The 24,292-nt window shown below is 38.3% G+C and overlaps 1 protein-coding gene across 31 annotated transcripts in view; it reads right to left on the bottom strand.

Moving 5' to 3' along the window:
- The window catches only part of DLG2 (discs large MAGUK scaffold protein 2), a 2,352,634-nt gene that overhangs the window by 625,917 nt on the left and 1,702,425 nt on the right, over positions 1-24,292 (bottom strand). For all 31 annotated transcript variants that reach the window (XM_045165939.1, XM_045165929.1, XM_045165926.1 and 28 more), the window contains one exon: positions 3,417-3,553. In XM_045165939.1, the coding sequence (XP_045021874.1) occupies positions 3,417-3,553 (137 nt within the window). The remainder of the gene's footprint in view (positions 1-3,416; positions 3,554-24,292) is intronic.

Below are 24,292 nucleotides of genomic sequence, written 5' to 3'. Positions count from 1 at the left end.
TATAGTCAAAGCTATGGTTTTTCCAGTAGTCATGTACAGATGTGAGATTTGGACCATAAAGAAGGCTGAGTGCCAAAGAATTGATGCTTTTGAATTGTGGTGCTGGAGTAGACACCTGAAGTCCACTGGACTGCAAGGAGATTAAACCAGTCAGTCCTAAAGGAAATCAACCATGAAAATTCAATGGAAGGACTGATGCTGAAACTGAAGCTTCAATATTTTGGCTACCTGATGTGAAGAATCAATTCATTTGAAAAGACCCTGATGCTGGGAAAGATCGAAGGCAAAAAGAGAAGAGGGCACAGAGGATGAGATGGTTAGTTAGCATTACTGACTCAACTGGACATGAATTTGAACAAACTCTGGGAGATAGTGAAAAACAGTGGAGCCTGGCAGGCTGCAGTCCATGGGGTTGCAAGAGGTGGACAAGACTTAATGACTGAACAACAACACATGTTACTCCTTCATTTTTCAACTCAGTACTATGTAGAATATGAATAGCACAGTTCATTCCATTTCTAAGTCAAGAAACAACAAACTTTGTCTTCTTGAGAGAAGTTGTAAGAGGGAGTTGCCTTATGTCCAAATAATACCTTTCTGTTTCAGAAGCAAAACATCATAGGTACCAACTTTCACACTGAAGGTAATAAAAAACAAGCAAACAAATTTGAGAACATCTGAAGAATGAAAATAGTAGGTCTGCTATATACCCCATGGCCTATAAATAACAGTATCTTTTTGTTGTTGTTCATTTGCTAAGTCATGCCCGACTCCCTGCAAACCCATGGACTGCAGCATACCAGGCTTCCCTGTCTTAAACTTAAAATTTGCTAAGAAGGTAGATCTTGTGTTATGTGTTCTTACTATTTACACACACAAAATAATAATAATAGGAAGAAGAAAAACTGTGGGAAGTGATGGATAATTTATAGCCTTGAAGGTGGTGATAGTTTCATCAGTATGTACTTATCTTCAAAGCCATGGAGTTGTATACATTAAATATGTACAGCTTTTTACAGTCAATCATACCTCTAAATTGCTTTAAAAAAAGAAAATAAAATTGCAGTGACTTCAAGTGGTAAAGAAACCAAAAACTCTTAGTTGTGACTTTGACTAAAGTCATTAATGCTACATTTTTTTGCCCATTCAGTTTGACCACATTTTTTCTGCTGACAGAGTTCCTTCCTGAGTAGTGGCTATTGCCTGGGGCATGACAGGTGCTCAATCTATTACTTTTTAGATAAAGGAATGAATGAATGACGAAGGAAGGAAAGAATTGTGATACTGGAGAAGACTCTAGGAAGGAAGTCTTCCTTTCTCAAGACTTCCTTGAGAGTCTCTTTGACTGCAAGGAGATCAAAGGTAGGAAGGAAATAATTGACTAACAAATTCTAGGAAACACATGCAAAGATCACATTTGGTGGTTACAAGCATTTGAAATCCCATTCTATTGCTAACTCTATGACCATGGCCAAGCTAGCAAACCTCTCTATACCTCAGTTTCCCTCTGCTTATAAAAGAGGCTGTTGTGAAAAATATATGCTACTTACAGAAAAGCACTTTTAAGAGAACATGGAGCATAGTAAATGCCAAATAAATGCTAGTTATCAAGATTAGTATTAAGCTCTTATCCAGATAATTCAATACAAAAATCACTGACACCTATGAAATTAAGCCAGTGAGACTACAACCTGTCTAGAGTCCAGGGATGTGGGCACAATGAACTTTGAAGTTCAACCTCCAAAGCTTGCACATGTCTTAGAAATTACTATTCTGTTGAAATGGTATAGGTTGATCCTTCCTAAATACTACTCATGAAAGTATTGGAGACACTGGCTCCCTGTGATAAAGACTCAAGATCCTGGTTTACAAGGGTAGACATATCACTAGATATCCTTCTTGAGAGTTATCTTTTATTGATTTTCAGTATATTATTATCCTGTAGACAATATAAAACAGCAAATGGAGATGAAACAGTTTTATTACATGCAACACCCCCAGTATACTGCTTATAATTGCCTACATTTTGCTTTGCCTGCATGTGTGCGCTAAGTTGCTTCAGTCATGTATGACTCTTTGTGACCCTATGGACTGTAGCCTGCCAGGCTCCTCTATCCATGGGATTCTCCAGGAAAGAATACTGGAATGGGTTTCCATTTTTTTCCTCCAGGGTATCTTCCTGACCCAGGGATCGAACTCATGTCTCCTGCGTTGGCAGGCAGGTTCTTTACCCCTAGCGCCCCCTGGGAAGCCCAGGAGTTTATTATATAACTCCATGGCTCAGAAAGGGTGGTTGTGTGTTGATGTCAACCACTGTCTAAGACTCCTAAAGCCTGCAAGCAGCTGACAAATAAAACAGTAATAAATCTGTCTGAAAGGAGAAGAGGAAGGATCCATTTATACATGTGACAGAACTCAAATTATGAAACCTTGGAAGTCAAGGACTCTGTCTATGCTGGTTGAACAAAGGAACACAGTGCCATAGAAATGTGCATATCAATAAAGCAGATAGCATTACTCCCTTTGCTATGCAAAGCCCACCTCTTTACCAGTCTGGATTAACTAGTCTCTCTGGCTGATAGGAGCTGGATTATATTGGAAGAACAACATATAATCTCTGTGCCTATGGAAACTGGTGAAAACTTAGATTTCTGCTCTTAAAATATCAGCCAATCAGATCCAATTATACCTGTGCTTCTGATATCTCTTACAACAAAATCTGCTCTCTCTTCTTTTCTATTTTTACCAAGGTGACTGCTATGGACTGAATTGTGCTTTCTCCTCCCAAATTCTTATGTTGAAGTTCTAACACCCAACCTGACTGTATATGGAAGTAGGGTCTTTAAGAGGTAATAAATTGGGCTTCCCTGATGGCTCAGATGGTAAAGAATCCACCTGCAATGCAGGAGCCCTGGGATTGATCCCTGGGTTAGGAAGATCCATTGGAGAAGGGAATGGCAAGCCACTCTAGTAATCTTGCCTGGGAAATCCTATGGACAGAGAAGCCTGGTGGGCTACAGTCCATAAGGTCACAAAAAGTCGGACACAACTGAGCGACTAAGCACAGTACAAGGTTATTAATGAGATGACTTGAGGGTGGAGATGTAATCTAATAGGACACATGACCTTATGAGAAGAGATCTCTCAGGTGAGCACAGAGAAAAGGCCATGGGAGGAAGCAGCAGAAGACACTTGTCTGCAAGCCAAGAAGAGAGACCCCACCAGAAACTGGATGGGCCAGAACTTTGCTCTTAAATTTCCCTGCTTCCAAAACTGTGAGAAAATAAAATGTGTGTTGTTTAAGTCACCTAGACTATAGTCTCCTGTAAAGGCAGCCTAAAATGACTACGACAGTCATACCCTGGAAAATAAGAGCTTTATAAACATACACACGGTCCTGCTTGGGTCACACTCACCATTAGTAGCCTGTCTCCTACTTGCAACCTTCCATCTTTCTGTGCAGCTCCTCCATCAATAATTTTAGTGACATAAATGCTATTGTCTCCAGGAATGTGCTGGTTTCCCACACCTCCTGCGATACTGAAGCCTAAACCTACAGAAAAGGAACAGAAAAACAAAAGCCTTGTATTGGTTTAAGAAAGTTCTATTAGTCACACTTGAACAGTCAAAAAAAAATTAAGCTTTCATTTGTTACAATAGTAATAAATAACAATAAATTCTACTCCAATCAACTTTGCTCTTTAAATATTTGAAAGCTTGCTGATTAATGCTAATAAAGCAGAACCCAAGTGTAGTCCTGCCCACGTTTAGTCTATGGGCTCATCGTTGTTGATGCGGTTGTTATTCTAGCATAGCAAACAGAAGTACTGCCAATCATTTGGGTAGAGACCTAGATATTTTTGACACTTCAAAATGAAAAGTTTAGCCATTTGAACAGTTGACCAATTCTGAGATAAAGAGCCATGAGGAAGATACATTGGATATCGGTGTAATAATTTCAGAGAGAAGATAAGGATTTGTTCATTGCTTGCCCTTCATGTTTCCTTCTCTGGGCACCTTGTCATATTTTCAGGCTTCCTGGCACTTCCTGTTATTAACTTGTAGTTAACAAAGAATGAACACAAATGAATTATCCCTGCACACAGTCTAAAGAATAAAGAGATTATATACTTTGACTATATTATTTTTATAGCAAATCATGAAATATCAAATCATTTTTAAACATGGAAATTATCCATTTGGAGAGAAGAATTTTACACTGCTATGGCATATAAATTTCTTCCAGTTTTATTGATATATAATTGACACAGTACTATATAAGATTAAGGCATATAGAATGATGATCTGATTTATATACATCATGAAATGACTGTCATAATAAGTTCAGTGAACATCCATCATATATAGATACAAAATGAAAGAAACAGAAGCAAATTTTTCCTTGTGATGAGAATCCTTAGGATTTCCTCTCTTAACTTTCTTATCTAACATACAGCAGTGTTAATTATGTTACCTATTACACCCCTAGTATTATTTATCTTATAAGTGAAAATTTGTACCTTTGTGCCTTCATCTAACTGCCCCTTCTCCTCACCCCTCAACCCTTGGTAATCACAAGCTTGTTCTCTTCTACGATTGAGTTTGCTTGTTTTTGAAGTATAATTGACCTACACCACTATGCTAGCTCCTGTTTACAACATAGTGATTAGATATTTCTATGCATTTCAAAATAATCACCATAGTAAGTCTAGTTACAATATGTCACTGTACAAAAATATTACATACTTACTGACTATACTCCTCACATTGTGCATTTCACAATCATGACTCATTTATTTTGCAGGTGAAAGTTTGTACCTCTTAATCTTCCTCACCTATTTCCTCCCCACCCATCCACTTTTCTCTCCTCTGGCAACCACTTTTTTGTGATCTGTATTTAGAGCTCTGTTTCCATTTTGCTATGTTTGTTCATTTGTTTTAGTTTTTAGATTTCACACGTAAGTGAAATTATACAGTATCTGTCTTTCTCTGTCTGACTTATTTCACTTAGCATAATATCCTCTAGGTCTATCCATGTTGTCACAAATTTTAATTTATATTAAACTATGGAATGACAACAAGAGTTATTAAAAATTCATTATGAGGCCATTTTAAAAGAATAACTGATGGACTCTTTAAAAGCATAAGAACAAAAAACCTTCTCAGAATATGAATACATATTCAGTACAATACTTGTAGCCTATATTTTTATTGTATTTGAAAATTATTATAATTAACATGCAATTACTCAGAAAGGAAGATATAAATAAAAACTTCTATTACTAAAGACAGAAAATCTCTGTAACTTATTTGTCTTAAGCAATTACTACCCCTCCTCCAGTTTTAAAATATCACACACTTGTTTTATGAGGAAATAATCATAAAAACTTTTGGCACTTAATATAACAATAAAAAATACTCCATTTCACTATCCTTGTATTGAATAAATATTGAACTGGGCTATATGCTGTTCTTAAGATAGCATAAATAATTAGTTAATGGAAAAATAATGGCATGGTAAATTATAAGGTAACACCTCTGGAATGATATTTCCAGTGAAATGATTTTTTTATTAAATTAACTATAATAGTTAACAATAAAAGAAAAATGGATTTAAATTGATGGGCACTTAAAGTAAGTGTTATTTAATTTCCTACTAGAGAGGTGACTATTCTTTATTGATGTTTTGACATCGTATAGCTCTATAAATGCATTTCTTTGCCTCATATTTAAAGAATTTGTATATCAAGTGAAAGATGACCAAGAATAAATAAAATGTCCCCCACTGGCATTTTCTATGAAATTGAAAATATATATCAGCTCATATTTTCCAAAACTGTTACTTCATATTTATATATGATTATAGGGAAGTTTAAAAAACATACCAATATTTACAAAAGCTTCATAGCCACATGCTAGGATCAATCTGCTGCATTTACAATAGTACAAAAGTCATTCCAAACTGTGGACAAAAGGTTAAAGAAAACCCAGGGACTCTGATCCACATCTACCATGCCAACAGTAAATGCCACATCCGGTCTGAGTTACAGAAGAGCTAAGAAAACAAATTACCACCGCAAACAAGGATAAGTCCAACAAAGGGAATAACTATGGAGTTGACATTTGAAGTTGAAGATTTTACCAAGACAATGAAATCACTATGGATACTGTAGACATAAATATACCAGCTAAAAAGGAAATAACTTTTTCCCTCTAAGATTAGACTTAAGTACTTCTTAACTGGTGATTTTGCTTAAGATGAAGTAAAGTAATTTTAGTAAGAGCTAGAGAACTGCTCTAAAGGTACAGAACTAAACATTTTCCCTGATTTCTCTTACTTAGATGGGACATGGCTATATTTAAAAATAATCAATATTTGCTCAACATTCAACCATTCAATTTAACATGGTAAGTTAAATGTATAGCTTATGTCTATATCCAGAAGACAAGGTTATTTACAGGCAGAAGTATCCCTGTGTGTTATAAAATAGAATCTGGTCCTGTCTATCCATCCATCCATTCACTTATTCATTCATTCACTCACTCACATAACCATTCATTCAACAAGCATCTCCTGAGTGCATACCATGCATTGTAAAACCAGCTGCTATTAACTGCAGCCAACATAAATGTAAAAAAATGGATTGATCAGAAACACTATAGAAATAACGATCCATGAGTTCATAAAAGTAAGCGTGGTTGAACCTGGCTGAAGCAATGCTCTAAACTTAGCTGATGGTACTGATTTTTGGAAGGCTGCTCTGTGAAGACATGTGTGGGCTAGTCCCACCGAGCAATAAATCCAAATTCAAATCATGAGTTTGGAGGCACTGGCTTCCTTACACACACTCTGCTAAAATAGGGGTAGTTTGTCTACTTTATAGGACCATTGTCTCTCTTCATGTGCTCATACTTCATTCCTTCAATCCACTCTAGACACACTGACGCCCTTGACATTTCTAGAACACACCAGACACCCTTCCATCTCAAGGTATTTGCTCTAGCTGTTACTGTTGCCTGGAACACTCTGCCTTCAGGGCATTGTAAAAATTTCAGTTTCTCTGGAAGCCTGACTCTGACCCGTCTGTTTAATAACTGTCCCCTAACAATCCACCCCACCTCCTTATCCTACTCTATTCTCAATGTCCCTTAGCGCTTACCACCTTGTAATATACTAGATAAATCATCTATATATTTTTATTTTTTTATTGTCCATCTTCTTGGTGAAAATATAAACTCCGGATGACAGGGATTTTTAACGGTTTCATGCTATGCAGTAGAACAAGGGTAGGTACTTAGTTACCTCTTAAATACACACTAAATGAAAGAATGGATAAGCAAATCAATAGAAGAGCACAAGGAAAGCCACCTGTCTCTGAGAAAGATTCCCCTTAAAGAGGAAGCTGGCGGCTTTGAAGAGAGGGGGACAGCTGAGAAAGCGGGTGTCCTCAGCTAGATTTGATAACTGTATGGGGTTATCAGACAGTTATGATATGTTGCCGCACGTGCAGTCTGGTTACCTCCCCATCTTAGTCTACACAGGGTTTATGGCAACCACTGGGGAGGCAAGAGGGTAACAGCAGAGGCAGCCTCGAGTCTTGACCATTCCGTCCACTGACTGTGTGAACTGCAGTCCCAACCTCCTAATCTGTAACAGGGGAATAAGTATATCTATGCTCTAGAGTAATTGGCACATAAGAGTGATTCTGTTTTTCAAAATTTCTTTTAAAAATATTTACACAGTTTTGAAAGGTTACATTCCATTTACAGTTATTACAAAACAGATTCTTTTAAAAAATATTTATTTATTTATTTGGCCATGTTGGTCTTAGGTGCGGCAGATGGGATCTTCCGCTGCGGCGTGAGGGCTTCTCTCTAGTTGTGGCTCATGAGCTTAGCCGCCACAAGGCATGTGGGATCTTAGCTCCCCAGCCAGAGATCGAACCTGTGTCCCCCACATTGGAAGGCAGATTCTTTTAACACTGGACCACCAGGGAAGTCGCACAAAATAGATTCTTGATAAATAAAAATTCTCTGCTTCAGTAAGCTCTCAAGTTGTTTGGAAAAATGAATACCTAAGCATCTTGACATAACTGAACTGGTTAGGATAAGTTCTATCATGGTACTATGATATGTAGGACAGAGGGGACCATGACTGACTTCTAGAAGAGCAGGAGAAATCAGCAAAAGATTTAGCAATCAGGCTGGGTCTTCAATATTGAGTTTGAATTGATAAAAGAGAATGCATTTTTCAAACCAATACATCCAGACTGACTCAGTGACTAAAGAGTCAGCTGCCCTGACTTAGATCACAAAATGTTCATAAAATCCCAGCTCCCCTGTGCTGGAAATTGAGACAGAAATGCCTAGCAAACACTCAAAACCTATATTATGGTAAGGCAGATAAGCTAGAGTGGTCCCTAACAAGATAAATACAATGACTAGTATAAAGATTTGATTAAGGAACACTGAATTCTAAGTAACCAATTTAGAGAATCGCTTACAGCACTGAAAAGATGTGTCCATGATAAACAAATAGCCCCGGATCATCAGGAGATAGCAAACGAATCAATTATGAAATAAACTCAGTGACAAGAGTTGGTAGGTCTCATCCTAAAAACTGAGCCTAGCACTATTGACTATGAAATGTTTGGCTCTTAAGGATAATATTAAACAAGCCTGGACATGTGTCAGTATTAAAGAAAGTGGACATAAAATGAATATGAAAATCACAAAGGAAGTAAAATCAGTGAATGTTTTAGTACTCTGGCAAAGGGAGAAAGCAAGTGAAATCTAAACACCTAATTCTCCAAATTAAAAACGGATCCATTTGACAAACATGTGATGTGCAAATAATTTCGGGATTACTTCCAGTGCATAAAAGCTGGGTTCCTCTTTGCATATTGCCCGCATATCCCCAAATTGTATATCCTCAGGTCAACTTCAGGGATGCAGGCACAGGGAATGGATTATCTACACGCTGTATACAGCCTTTAACTTAACCTTTCTCAATGCAGTCTTTTCCTCCTCCTGTGAAAAAAAGGACATGAAGAATCCCAGTGCACCCTTTCCCCTTGTCTGACTGTGCTGAGGAGCAGGTGTCAGTGAGAGAGGGAAGCCTGGAGGAGGAAGCCTTGGGAGCACAGACTGATACTGCGTGGGAGAAGCTTAGAATAAACCCCCCAAAGCTTGTAAGAGTCATGTGATTACAAAGTAGCCACGCAGTCTTTTTTGGACAGTACAGTAGGAATTATTGGCAGGCATGAGTAAGGAAGGGATAGGGCCGAGGCTCTGAGTGCAGGGCCCACAATTGTCCAGGGGGCCATGATTAGGGATGTGTTGATATTTGACCCCACAGCCATCTGAGATGAGCTGCTTTTCTGCCACTGTGTTTTCAAATTCATCAGTGTCAAATGGCTCAGTAGTAAAGAGTCCGCCTGCCAACGCAGGAAACACAGATCAACCCCTGATCCTGGGAGATCCCATATGTGGCAGAGCGACTGGGCCCAGGGCCACAACTATCAAGCCTGTGCTCTGGAGCCCCAGAGCGGCAAGTACTGAAGCCCGTGCACCCGAGAGCCCCCGCTCTGCAACAAGAGAAGCCGCTGCAGTAAGAAGCCCAGTCACCGCACCTAGACAAAAGCCCACACAGCAACGAAGACCAAGCACACTCAAAAATGTATAAATAAAACTGCAAAGAAAAAAAAAAACAAATAAAATACCTTAGTAAGTCCTCACTTCTCAGATATGCGGATCTTCTGGTGGCCAGGGAACATGAACTTGGCCCTGGGGAAGGCCTCAGTTACATGTTCCTTGCTCTGCATCGTGGTGAGGATGGACATTGTAACTTGGCTCCTATGGATCCTGACCACTGTGCCCTGGGCCTTTCCAAAAGCATGGCGCATACGTGTCTGGAGACCATCAGCTCCGGCACAGGGCAATAGTCTTTATGGGCGTAAAGAGCTATGTCCCATGACGTCTTATGATCACTCAATAACTTGGCTCAACTTCATTTTATATGCCTTTATCAGGTGGACTCTCGGAGGCATCTCCAAAACTTTAGCATTATTATATTAAGCTGACTGCTTCTGTCATAGTTTATCTAGGATCTGCAACATAAGGTGTTTAGCGGTTTACAAAACAACAACAAAACCAAATCTATAGTGGTATTCTGTACACTCTGACTATGTGATTTTATTAAAGGAAATACAGAATCCAGCCTAAAGCCTCACAGGCCTTGTTTGGGAAAACTTCTGAACGTGCATGCATTTCAGTGGACAAATGAAACAAAAAACTTTACCTGTGGGTCTAGTCTACACAGATAACAGACAATTTTACATCTCTCCTTTAGAAAAAAAAAAAAATCTTTGCTTAAAAAAATACCAGAATGCGCTTTTCATTTTGAGAGAATAATTTATCTCATTGGGTGTTATAGGTATGATTATTAAAGAGCAAAGCTGTATTTTCTTACTCTCTGGATTCTTCCTGGCATCAAAAGACAAAGTTTGGAACTGAAAGAAGGGTTCTATTTTAAATTCCTACAGCACCAGCTAGGTAGGCTCAAACCTACTTAAGGGTCTCTCACAGAGCACGCAATTAACTCACCACAGTCAACGTTCCAAACTTTTCTTCTATGGACCTCAAAATACCTACTCATACTTTCAGCCTAAAATCAGGCCTATTTTATTATGAAAAGTCTCCATGTCTATACCTACCGTTTCTCAAAGCAATGAGCAACATTCTTGCTTGCAAACCTAAATCTTCTCCTTCACCCATAATTTTATTCATTATTCTTTTTTTTCCTCTCTAGAATATTCAGTCTCTTACCATCAATGCTTTTATTCTCTTCCAGCTTTGACCATACTTCTGTCCTACCTAAAAAGACTTTCTCTTCAACTTACTGCAGCCTCTTTTACTGAAAGAGCTGGAGTTTCTAAACAGGGATCTTTACTTACTAACTTCATTTCTGTATCACATATAGTTTTCTCAGACTCTTCCATGTGACTCCATACAATACAGTCTATTCACATGGCAGTGGCTAGAGGCTGAATTATGTCTTTTCTAAAAACAGACTGAAGTCCTAAGTCTTGTTAGCTGTGAGTGGTGTTAGTTACTCCATTGTGTCTCTTTGTGTCCCCACGGACTGTAGCCCGCCAGGTTCCTCTGTCCATGGAATTCTCCAGGCAAGAATACTGGAGTGGGGAGCCACTCCCTTCTCCAGGGGATCTTCCTGACACAGGGATCAAACTGAGGTCTCCTACATTGCAGAAGGATCCTTTACCATCTAAGCTACCAGGGAAGCATTACCTGTGAATGTGACTTTATAGAACCAGGGTTTTGGCAGATGGAATCAACTTAAGATGAAGTTATACTGCATGTGAGAGTTGGACTATAAAGAAAGTTGAGCACTGAAGAATTGATGCTTTTGAACTGTGGTGTTGGAGAAGACTCTTGAGAGTCCCTTGGACTGTAAGGAGATGCAATCAGTCCATCCTAAAGGAAATCAGCCCTGAATATTCTTAGGAAGGACTGATGTTGAAACTGAAACTCCAATACTTTGTCCATCTGAAGCGAAGAACTGATTCATTTGAAAAGACTCTGATGCTAGGAAAGATTGAAGGTGGGAGGAGAAGGGACGACGGAGGATGAGATGGTTGGATGGCATCACCGACACAATGGACATGAGTTTGAGTAAGCTCTGGGAGTTGGTGATGGACAGGGAAACCTGGAGTGCTGCAGTCCATGGGGTTGCAAAGAGTCGGACATGACTGAGCCACTGAACTGAATTGATACTGGATTAGTGTGAGCCCCAATCTAATGATTAGTGCCTTTATTAGAAGAGGAAATTTGAACCCAGAAACACACAGAGAAGAATGCACATGATGACAGAGACAGAGAGCAGGATGATACACCTCTAAGTCAAGAAATGCCAAGGCCTGCCAGCTACTACCAAAACCAGAGGAGAAACATGAACCAAACTCTCCCTCACAGCCCTCCAGGAGGAATCAATCAGGTTGACATCTTGATCCCAGACCTGCAGGCTCTAGAACTATTAAGAGAATAAATTTATGTTGTTTCAAGCGACCTAATTTATGATCATTTGTTAAGCTGTGTTGTTATTGCTTAGTTACTAAGTCATGTCCGGCTCTTTTGTGACCCCATGGACTGTAGCCATCCAGGCTCCTCTGTCCATGGGATTTCCCAGGCAAGAATACTAGAGTAGATTGCCATTTCCTTCTCCAGGGGATCTTCCCAGTCCAGGAATTGAACCTGCATCTCCTGCATTGGTAGTTGGATTCTTGACCACTGAGACACCAGGGAAGCCCATTTGTTAAAGTAGCACCAGGAAATTAACATAGCTTCTAATTCATACAGTTTAAGTAGTGCTAAGTACGTCTACCTCTTTCCTTTCCTTTATTTGCTTATTTAAAAAAAATTATTTATTTTTAAATTTTTAATTAAGTTTTAAATTGAAGGATAATTGCTTCACAGAAATTTTGTTGGTTTCTGCCAAATATCAATGTGAATCAACCATTGGTATACATATATCAACCTCTCTCTAATGAAATCATATATATACACACACAAGCCTGGGCATTTATCAACATAGCTACAGTAATTGAAACTATTAAAATGAATTCCCCACAAGAAAGAGATTATAGAGAGAATAGGATTCTGTGGTGTGTGCCTTGAGGAATAACTATTATTTGAGAGAAGTGAATTTGGCCTGTATCCCCAGTTTCTGATACAGCATATATGGCATGGGCTCCCAAATTTGCATGTCTAATAGGCCCTCACATGATGCTAATGCTAGTGGTATGAGGACTGCATTGTGAGAAACACTGTTTCAGAGCAATAACATAAAGACAAATAAAATGAAGTGAGAAGTAGTAAAAGAAATAAGGGAAGAAACAGGGTAGTATAATATGATGAGCATAGCAATATAAAAGTAATCAGTATTTGCTCTGTGTAATGCAGAAAGAACAAGGGCCTATCAGGAATTTCCAAATGTTTGGAAGAAAATTCTGGATGACTGGGGGGAGTTCCTTGCCTGCGGGAACTGTCTAGTTTGTACTTACTTCATTCATTCCCAATAGGAGAGGATGGCATGAAATGTGTGTGTATATGTACGTGCATGCCTGCGTGCTAAGTCGCTTCAGTTGTGTCTGATATTTTGCAACTCTATGAACTGTTAGCCCGCCAGACTCTGTCCATGGGATTCTCCAAACAAGAATTCTGGAGTCAACTGCCATGCCCTCCTCCAGGGGATCTTTCTGACCCAGGGATCGAACTTAATTTTCAAGACCACTCAAGTCTTGGCCAACTCTAAGTTGTTAATTTCTAAGTTGGACCAGAGTAGCATCAATTATCTGTATCAGCCTTTCACTTCTATTTGTTGGGTTGGTCAAAAAGTTCAGTTATGTTTTCCCATAAGATGTTACAGAAAAACCTGAACAAACTTTTTGGCCAATCCAATAAATAGAATGAGATAACTCATTCAACAAACACTTACTGGTAACTACTCATGTGCCAAGGACAGCCGAATATACACTGTGGTTATATCAGTGACTTAGAGTTTATGGTTCTTTTCTAATGGAAGGTAAGACAAGAGGCAATGAAAATCCGGTGAGGGAAGTGTTGCTAGGAGAGGAACAGGAACTGTGGGAGCATATAGGTGGGCTGACTATTTTGGCTTGGGGAGGGGTGTCAGAGAAGGCTATCTGTAGGTCCTGATATCTGATCTGAGACCTAGATGAAAATAAGCCAGGAAAAAGAGAGTGGGGAGTGACCATCCCTACAGAAGGAAACATGCATTCAAACACCCAGAGTGGGGAGATAGCATGGCTCATCTGAGAAACTTACTTGAGAAATAGTTGATGTGAAAGCAACGGGTAATCTTAGGTAGAATATAGGCTGTCAGAGGAGAAGAACCATATTCCTTGTACTCACTGATGTATAGCCCCTGATACTGTGCCTGGAGCATCCCATGGACAGAGGAGCCTGGCTGGCTAGAGTCCGTGGGGTCACAAGGAGTTGGACATGACTGAGCAATTAACACATACACACACACAGTGCATGATAGTTTGGGATAAATGAATGAATGGAGAGAGGAGGACTCTTTCTCCACTGAGCTAGGAGGGGCGGAGAAAAGGATGGCATAGATTTAATCTTTAATTAAGATTAAATTGATTAAAGATTAAAGATTAAAATGACTGGATAACGGCAGTGCACTAAGTAGTTGTCATCTCCAATTTACTCCGATAACAAGAAAGTGTGGTCATGGGCCAAGACGAGAGAAGTGGTGAAGTCAGAGATTTAAAGAAAGTACAGAAATTTGGAAAATACATATTAAGGAAGATAGAAGAAATAACTGATTAGAAAAAGGCAGAAAAGTCGCAAGGAACTGTTGATTGTCTAGTTAGGGTTTGTGACTATGAATAAATAATAGGACTATTCTAGTAATTTTTTTTTTTCCTTCAGCAATTCTCAGTGGTCTAGTAGTATAAGCATAGAAAGTGCAAGCAGTTAGATTAAATCACTTTTGAAATTAGTCTTTTGTGTGTGTTGATCTTCTCTCTTCAACTAAATCCTGATCCTGGAAAGTAGAGACTGCATAAAAATAGACCATATCATGCACACTGCTGGCACATGCTGATTGTTTAGTAAATACTGGCAGGATGAGCTAATGATTGAATCATTCAAAGACCAAGTGATCACAAGGCATAGGTATACTTCTGAATATCAAGCATCCCACATTAACAGATATGTGTATATTTTAGCTGACTGCTTTAGCTTCAGAGAAAAACTGACCCCAATAATCCATATTGAGCACTTTTAATATGCCAACTCTTGCCTTGTGTGTTTGGGAATTAATGAAGTGTCTATTGTATCTAAAGAAACAATAGAGATTAGCAATGAGAGACATATTTACTCTCTATTAAACCCAAGAATAAGCAGCACTCCCTTGCCTTCATCTTTACAAATGAAACAACCTGCTCTGATCACAGCTCACTGCTCACAGGGGGAGTATGACAACGTGTGCTCAGATGTTCTTTTACTGGCTTACCCTCTAATGTACTTGAAATGAAACATCCTCCAAGTTTCCAGCATGAAAAATACATTAGAGGCACTGCCTCTACCTATTAACCAGGTCTGTCTGCATGTTTCTTCCAGGTTAATTCTAGTTGCCAATTAAAGCAAGGTCATTAACATTGATTCTGAAAACTACCCAGACTGTTTGGAGGCATCCAGATCCCGACACACACAGTCACCACAAAACAGCAGATTACTTGAGAGATATAACTCATCTGTTGAAGTTTGATGGGAATATCTCAGTTGGTGGGGTTATTGCTGGGGAAAGCAGACAAGAAAGTCTGAAGGGTATCTGGATGGGTTTTGATCAATTTCCATATACAAAGGCTCTTATCCAGTAACACCTCTTCTGCAAAGTCCTTCCTAATGACCATCCCTTTAAATTAAAAATAATCTGTCTTCGTGACCACATAAAACACTATTTCTCTTTCTCACTTTTAATGTTACATCATTTCCTACATTGAATTAGCTATTTATAGGAAAGGTTGATACTTAAAACATTTAGTAGCTGCTATATATAGCATGAACACCAGCCAACCAGAACGGACAACTGCCATAAACATACCACAACTATGGTATGTACCACCTAACTGTCAGCTCTGCTGTAGAAAAGTTTAATTACCACCCCCCATATCGGACAATAGCATTTTAAAGATAAAGGGAACAGTAACTCTTTATTTATGTTCCCTGGAAGCATTATGGATAAAGTAGATACCCGAAAAACTAATTTTTAAAATTAATGAATTAAATAAAGATGGCTGAATCCTTTTACCGTAATTTACTTTAATGAACCTTGAAGGAAAGGGCTCAGGCTGCTAAAATAATGGTAGTGAGTTACTTCATTCATGCATTCTTTAAAAAATATTTAAGTTCCAGGCTATATCCGTTTTTTAGGGCTGCTGGAATGAAGTGCCACAAACAGGGTGACTTAAACAATAGCAATTTATTGTCTGACCATTCTGGAGGCTGGAAGTCCAGATCAAGGCATCAGCAGGTGTGGTTTCTTCCTAGTGCTTGGAAGGAAAATCTGCTTCATGCCTCACTCCTAGCTTCTGGTTTTGCTGACCATCTTTGGCATTCCTTGGTGTATAGTGCATCACTCCCATCTCTGCCTTCATCTTCACATGACATTCTCCCTGTGTGTATGTCTGTGTTCGACTTTCTTTTTTTCATAAGGATACCAATTATATCATTAATAGATTAAGGCCAACCATACCATCTCATCTTAATCTTGAACATCAGCAAATTTCCTATTTTCAATTTCAGTCACACCCACAGGTCCTGGGAGTTAAGACCTCAACATCTTTTGTGGGGACACAATTCAACTCATAACATTGGCACAGGGAAACATACATACGAATAGGTCACACTTGCTGTCCTCAAGAAACTTATAGACCATGGTGGAAGAAATGAGAAACAGAGCATGCAGAAGCAAGTGCTTTTGAAAAAGGCAGATAGCAGGGTTAGAGGAAACTTCTCGGAGACAATGACAGCTGAGCTGAGCCCTGTTGAATGGCTAGACGAGAGACAGTGAGGAACTCTAAGCATCTCTGAGAGGAGCCAAAAGTTTCAGGCTGAACTGTTGTTACTATGAGGGTGAATGCTGGTTTCAGGCACAGAATATCTCGATTGAGGTCAGGTGGAGAGAGCCGTCTATTCTACTAGGCAGGACTACATTCACAGGAAGCAGTTACAGAAGAAAGAGACCTCTGCCCTAATTCTCAAGAAGTATCTTGAGCATGAAGTCTCTTAGGATAAATTGTTAGGGAACACACGGACTGAAACCACCTGCTCTGGCCAGCCAAGATAGTAGCCACTTGCATGAGTTATCATAAACAGGATGTCCTGGTAAAGAATGCAAAACTAATACGCTAACACCAACTGGAAGAATCCAGAAAGGTCAAAAGGAACGAGGAGACTCCAGCCCATACGTTCTACCAACATCCCAGAATCATTTTCACTGGAATCTTCTTGGAGTGAGGGAGTAGTTTGTAGAAAGGTGATAAAGCCTTGATCATTATGGTCAAAGAACGGGGTTAGGAGGAAATACTGAGAACTGAAGTGGAAAAACAGAGGCTGTGAAGGTCCAGTGGTGATACATTAAGGAATTTGGACCCTATATTAGTGACAATGGGAAGCCTCTGAAGCGTCTTAAGCAAGGAAATGATGTGATATGATTTGACAACTCCCAATTATCCTCATTAGTGTTTTGTTTAAAAAATACATTAAATTATATTCTGTGGGGAGTGATGGTCTATTTTTCCCTTCCCACATTTTTCGTCTTTCTTCTTTACTATATTCAGTTATCACTTATTAAAACTCACTTGGGGAAACTTTTTAATCTTTCAATTCCATGTTCATGATTTTGTTAGAAATATTAGCTTTTCCTGGTTCCTCCCCCTTCTCTCTTCTCTGTTTATCATAGCTTACTCATAAAAACCAAATTTTGAAATATAAAATATAACATCAAGAGACATTTGCAATCTGCTAAGAATCTAAGAGCTAACCCTAAATTCATAAATTCATTTATAAGCATACTGTAATTCACCAAAGAGTTCAAACGGGCATTTTCAGCAGATGTCTGACTTCATTACTTCCTGATGGGGAAGCAATCACCACTTAATCATCCTTATGGGGCTCTTTGTGAAAGAGATAATTGGAAAGTCTGGATTTATCTTGGGTACTGGGATAAAGTGAGAGTTATGTAATTGAAATAATTATACAAGTACCTCTTTTTGCAAGGACATTTTGCTATGAAACAATGGAAGACTTACTCATTATGGCTCAGATTTATGAAGTCACTAACCTGTATTTCTAGTATTTATCTTCTGATTTCAGACATGCTAAAGAAGATGTTTGAAATCATTGGGTACAAGAGACTCCCTTACTGCATTACTGTATGAGGAGTGCTGCTGCTGCTGCTAAGTCACTTCAGTCGTGTCAGACTCTGTGCGACCCCAGAGATGGCAGCCACCAGGCTCCCCCGTCCCTGGGATTCTCCAGGCAAGAACACTGCAGTGGGTTACCATTTCCTTCTCCAATGCATCAAAGTGAAAAGTGAAAGTGAAGTCGCTCAGTTGTGTCCGACTCCTAGCGACCCCATGAACTGCAGCCTACCAGGCTCCTCCATCCATGGAATTTTCCAGGCAAGAGTACTGGAGTGGGGTGGCATTACCTTCTCCGTGAGGAGTGCTAGTATCTTCAGTTATACAACAACAGCACCTTTGCTTTGACATAAAATCTATTTCAATGGGGCTAAAATTATTTCATATAAATTCTTAAAATTTTTACAACAACCTATTCTATGTTGCATATCTAGTGGCATAAGGCATGCATCATGTGTCTTTGGCTTCAATCTTATACTTTCACCTAAACAGATTTAATTTTCACAAAGAAATCCTGGTATTTGAATCTTAAGGACTACTTAACAAACTTGAGAAGGAACAACAAAGCAGTAAATGTCACATCTTGATTTCAAACTATACCATAAAGATACAATAGTTAAAACAGTACGGTACTGGCATAAAAAAGAGACAGATCAATGGAACAGAAAGGAGAGCACAGAAATAAACACAAGCATATATAGTCAACTAATGTGACAAGGAATCCAAGAGTACTCAATGGACAAAAGTCAGTCTCTTCAATAAACAATGCTGGCAAATTTGGATGTCCATGTGCTAAAGAGTAAAAGTAGATTCCTATTTCATACCACTCACAAAAATTAACTTGAAATGGGTTAAGTATCATAGGACCTGAAATAATGAAACTCCCAAGAGAAAATTTAGGGAAAAAACTTCCTTGATAGGAGTCTTGGCAATACATTTTTGGATACGACATTTAAAGCTTAAGGAACAAAATGAAGAATAAAAAAGTGGGATTACATCAAACTAAAAATCTTCCATACAGCAAAAGAAATGATCGATGGATTAAAAAGATAATCTACAGAACAGGAAAAATATTTACAAGCCATATATCTGATAAGGAGTTACTATATATTTTGTATAGTATACAAATAACTCATATAAAGAACTCACACAACTCAACAGTTAAAAATAAAAACAAAACAAAAAACAAACTATAAAGTACAATTCAATTAAAAACTGGACAAAAGATCAGAATAGAGAGTTCCCAAGCAGTTAGATGAACAGCCAACAGGTACATGAAAAGATGCTCACATCACTAGTCATTAAGGAAATGCAAGTGAAAACCACAGTGAGATATATGAGAGATCACCTCATACTGGTTAGAAAAGCCACCGTCAAAAAGAGAAGAGAAAAATGCCAGCAAGGATGTGAAAAAAAGGGAACTCTGCACTCTTGGTGGAATTGAAAAATATATAAAGGTTACAGTTATACCATTGTGAACTTGTTTAGTCACTATGAAAAACAGCACAAAGAATTCTCAAAATATTAAAAATAGAACTATCACATGGGAAATTCCATAGCAGTCTAGTGGTTGGGACTCCACGCTTCCACTGCAAGGACCCCAGATACATACAAAGAAAACAAAAACAGTAACTAGAAAGGGTATATGCACCCCCATGTTCATAGCAGCATTATTTACAACAGCCAAGAAACAAACTAAATGTTCATGACAGATGAATAGATAAAGAAGTTGTGGTATATATGTACACAATGGAATATTTTTCAGCCATATGAAATTAAGTTCTGCGATTTGTGATAACATGGATAAATATTGATGGAATTATGCCAAGTAAGAGAGAGAGAGACAGATACTCTATGATCTTACTTATATGTAGAAACTAAGAACAACAAAATCAATAACAAACTCACAGAAAAACAGATCACATTTGTTGTTACCAGGGGTGGGGAGCAGGGGGAGGAGGAATTGGAAGAAGGTGGTCAAAAGGTACAAATTTCCAGTTACATAAGTAACTACTGGAGATGTAACGATAACTATAGCTAACATTGCTCTATGATATATGTGAAAGTGGTTAACAGTAAATCCTAAGAGTTCTCTTCATAAGGAAATTTTTTTCTTCTTTTTATTGTGTCTATTTGAAATGATGGATACTAACTAAACTTACTGACATAATCATTTCACAATTTATGTAAATCAAACTATTATTGCTATACACCTTAAATTTGTATAGTTGATATATGTCAACTATATCGCAATAAAATAGGGAAAAAAAGCTATGCCATAATTTACATGATTAAATGGGGCTTCCCAGGTGGTTCAGTGGTAAAGAATCTGCCTGCCAATGCAAGAGATCCAAGAGACGCTGGCTTGATCCCTGAGTTGGGAAGATCTCCTGGAGGAGGAAATGGCAATGCACTCCAGTATTCTTGCCTGGAAAATCCCATGGACAGAGGAGCCTGGTGTGCTATAGTCCATGGGGTCATGAAGGTTAGACATGACTGAGCAGCCACACATGATAAAATAATATATGGACTTTTGGAGTAAATTGCTCCAAATAATGGACCTTTGGAGAAACACCTCTCAATAGGTCTATTTCCTAATATGTAGTTGACTCATTGGAAAAGACTCTGATGCTGGGAGGGATTGGGGGCAGAAGGAGAAGGGGACGATAGAGGATGAGATGGCTGGATGGCATCACTGACTCGATGGACGTTAGTTTGAATGAACTCTGGGAGTTGGTGATGGACAGGGAGGCCTGGTGTGCTGCGATTCATGGGGTCGCAAAGAGTCGGACATGACTGAGCGACTGAACTAAACTGAACTAAGCTGAAGATGGATATTACAATATATGCCAGCTTACTGTGTGATGCCGTAAGAAGTGTACTGCCATAAAACCTTGGTTCTAGCATTGAAAATCTATGTGACTTTGTAAAAAGTTGTTTAGCTTTTCTCAGCATCAGTTTTATCAGGAGGATAAAGCTACCTTACAATAACACAGTAATAATTATGATAATATACAAGAAGGAACAACATTGTATTGAGAACTCGTATTCAAAGAATATCCATTCCCTTTGCCTTCGTTCCCAAGATTGCAATGAGAGTCAAAAATGATGATAATTCTTTATAAACTTCAAATGACTTATATGTATATAAACTTTAGGTAAGATTAATGTATATTGTTAAATACTAGAATATAAAATGAGTTATCAGATACACGACTGTGAGATCACTGTCACTCACATGATCTTATATTTTATTTCCCAAACTCTTTTAGAATATTGTTATTCATCATTACAATTGGGTTTATCCCATAGAAGACAGTGAGATTAATTACAGATCTGGGTTCAATCTTTTCCTCATGTCACCTTCATAATGAATCCTTTCCACTTCCTCTTCACTTTGCCTAAGCTGTGAATTCCTTAATATGAGCATGTTCTACACATACATGATATACAATGTAATTAATAATGCTTACATATTTGCAGTTGTGCTGGCATTGGCAACACAATTCCAAATGTTTAGCAACTATGAATATGTGCCAATAACTGACTTAACTAGCTTACATTTTTTGGAGATATATGTTCAGTAATTTGGGGATATGAGACGGCTGTGGGCAGATGGAGATTTAACGAGGATTTGGTTGAATCACTGCTCTAGAACATACCTCATTCTCCAAAGTGAAAGTGAAAGTGTAAGTCGCTCAGTTGTGTCTGACTCTTTGCAAAAGGCAATGGCACCCCACTCCAGGACTCTTGCCTGGAAAATCCCATGGACAGAGGAGCCTGGTAGGCTGCAGTCCATGGGGTCGCGAAGAGTCGGAGACAACTGAGCAACTTCACTTTCATGCATTGGAGAAGGAAATGGCAACCCACTCCAATGTTCTTGCCTGGAGAATCCCAGGGACAGGGGAGCCTGGTGGGCTGCCGTCTATGGGGTCGCACAGAGTCGGACACGACTGAAACGACTTAGCAGCAGCAGCAGCAGACTGCAGCCCACCAGGATCCTCTGTCCATGGAATTCTCCAGGCAAGAATACTAGGGTGGATAGCCATACCCTTTACACAGGGGATCTTCCTGATCCAGGGAGTGAACTCAAGTCTCCTGCATTGCAGGCACATTCTTTACCATCTGAGTCACCAGGAAAGCCTTCCAAAGGATCATCAAATACTTTTTGTAAGTATACTGGGAAAGATTAAAGAAACAGCTACACAATAATACGTATGACACTACCGGTAATGCCATAAGATCTTTGCTTTAATAGAAATAGAAAAAAAAATTCTTGACAAACGAAGTCAAGTGAATTCATACCATACTATCTAAATTAAATCTGATGCTGGTTCTGTCTTCCAGTGTGAAGTTTATACTCTGGGTAGGACAAAACAAGGGATAAAACAGATTTAAGAAGAATTGGGATCTATTCAAATAAGAGGTCATGGATGGACGAGTTGTTACTAAGGTATATCACAGTCTCTCTCTATTTGTGCAGCCATATCTAGAGTTTTTCTGCCTAAAGTGGGAATCTGTCAGGCACTTTCCAAATTAACTCTTTTTTTGTTGCTCTGTGCCCAGAAAACACTAGGAACTCAATAAATATTTGCTGATTGAATAAACAGAACAAATTGTAATTGTTAATTTCTTATTAAACAAGTTCTCTTAAAAGATTCCCAAATCTTTTACTCCTTAACTATACTTTTTAATATCTTAATTCATGTTAATAGGAAACATGCCATATCCTATTAGCCCCGGTTTGGGAATTTTGTGATAGAATAAGTTCAGAATAACAGAAATGTTCAGATAAAAGCATAGCTGGTTAAGATCCTGAGAAGTAGGCCCATTTACACCATGGTGGTCTTTCCATTTTATTTCAGTCTCTCTTTCTACATTTGTCATCATATTTTGGCATTACAGAGGAAAAAAAATATAAAAAGCCATAATTCTAGAGGTGAAATTCTATCCATAAAAATGTTAACTCAAGCTACCAAACCTCTTAAAATGAGCATACTGAGTCCTTCTTATTCTGCCACTTACATAGTATTTTTCTTGCTAATCTATTTTCAGTTTGGGGTTACATAAATTGAGGGACTAATTTAGCAATGAAATCTAAGCTGCCTATTAGTTTCACCAAGGACGCATCTTCACGTGATCCCTAGAGTGGTCAGCAGACGGCAGTTAAGGTGGAGGCTCTTTGGGTGGGTGACCTGGTCACCTGTGCTCTCCAGCTGGACAAGAAATAGTGCAGAGTTTTTAAACACTACTCCTTTCAGAAAATGAATGTTAAATAAGGTAAATTCATGAGGAATGATAATGGTAGTTGTATTTAACATTTATTACATGCCAGGCACTATGGTAAGCATATTTTATATGTTATGCATATATCATCTAACCTCATTAAGAAAAGAATGAGGGAGGTATTATACTGTTTTTCAAGTGAGAATGATGAAAGAGGTCAAGTAATTTTCTCAAGGTCTGAAATTTGATAACCAGGGAACCAGGACATAAACCCAAGACTGTGGCAGCAAAGCCTTTGCTCTAACTACTGTTCTATTCTCCCAGCCTGTTCACTGTATTCCAATTTCACAAACTCTAAAAAATTCTACATATATGTACCACTTGTAGCAATACTAGCAATTAAACCCCCACCCCCAAAATCAAATTTATGAAAATACTGATCTTTCCCACACTGGACATTAGTTGAACCTGTTTTAATTGTAACCTGTGCTGTTAAAATTTTAATTTATTTAAAGAGTTCAGGCAATGACAGCAATGACTGTGACTGCTGACATTTATCTGATATGAAGCAACTGGTGACATGTGCATTTCAATACAACTAACAGTTGATGTGCTTGGGAGAAGTTCTAATTCCTTTCTTAAAAATATTGCACCAAGTGAAATATGCCAACATCAGTTTGAAAATAATCTATTTTTCATTTGACAAACACACTAAAATGAGAGAAATCAAAACACTTACTGGCTCAGTGTAAACACTTGAATGCCATTATTATTAATTATAATTACGTCTGTGTTCAATACTTAGTGGTTGCTGAAGTCTTGATTCAATCAATTAATTTTAATGTGTAACTGGGTACACAGTTCACACATTATCAAGCCTTACACTTGATCAAATTAAAAACTGACTTAAATTCCAAGTAATTACTTTCTTGTATTTCAAATTATTGCTAATCAAAACCTGTGTAATCGTCTTCTTGTTCCTGTCTTGTAAATGATACTCTTTAACTATTTTGTTTACTTTGAAAAGCATGAAGAATATTTATGGCTAGTGTAACAAAAAATAAAGCAAGTTGAGTGAACCTTAAAAT

The sequence above is a fragment of the Bubalus bubalis genome, chromosome 5, assembly GCF_019923935.1.
Source record: "Bubalus bubalis isolate 160015118507 breed Murrah chromosome 5, NDDB_SH_1, whole genome shotgun sequence".
NCBI classification, from domain to species: Eukaryota; Metazoa; Chordata; class Mammalia; order Artiodactyla; family Bovidae; genus Bubalus; species Bubalus bubalis.
The sequence above is the reverse complement of the archived record's forward strand: the minus strand, read 5'-3'. Positions and strand labels throughout refer to the sequence as shown.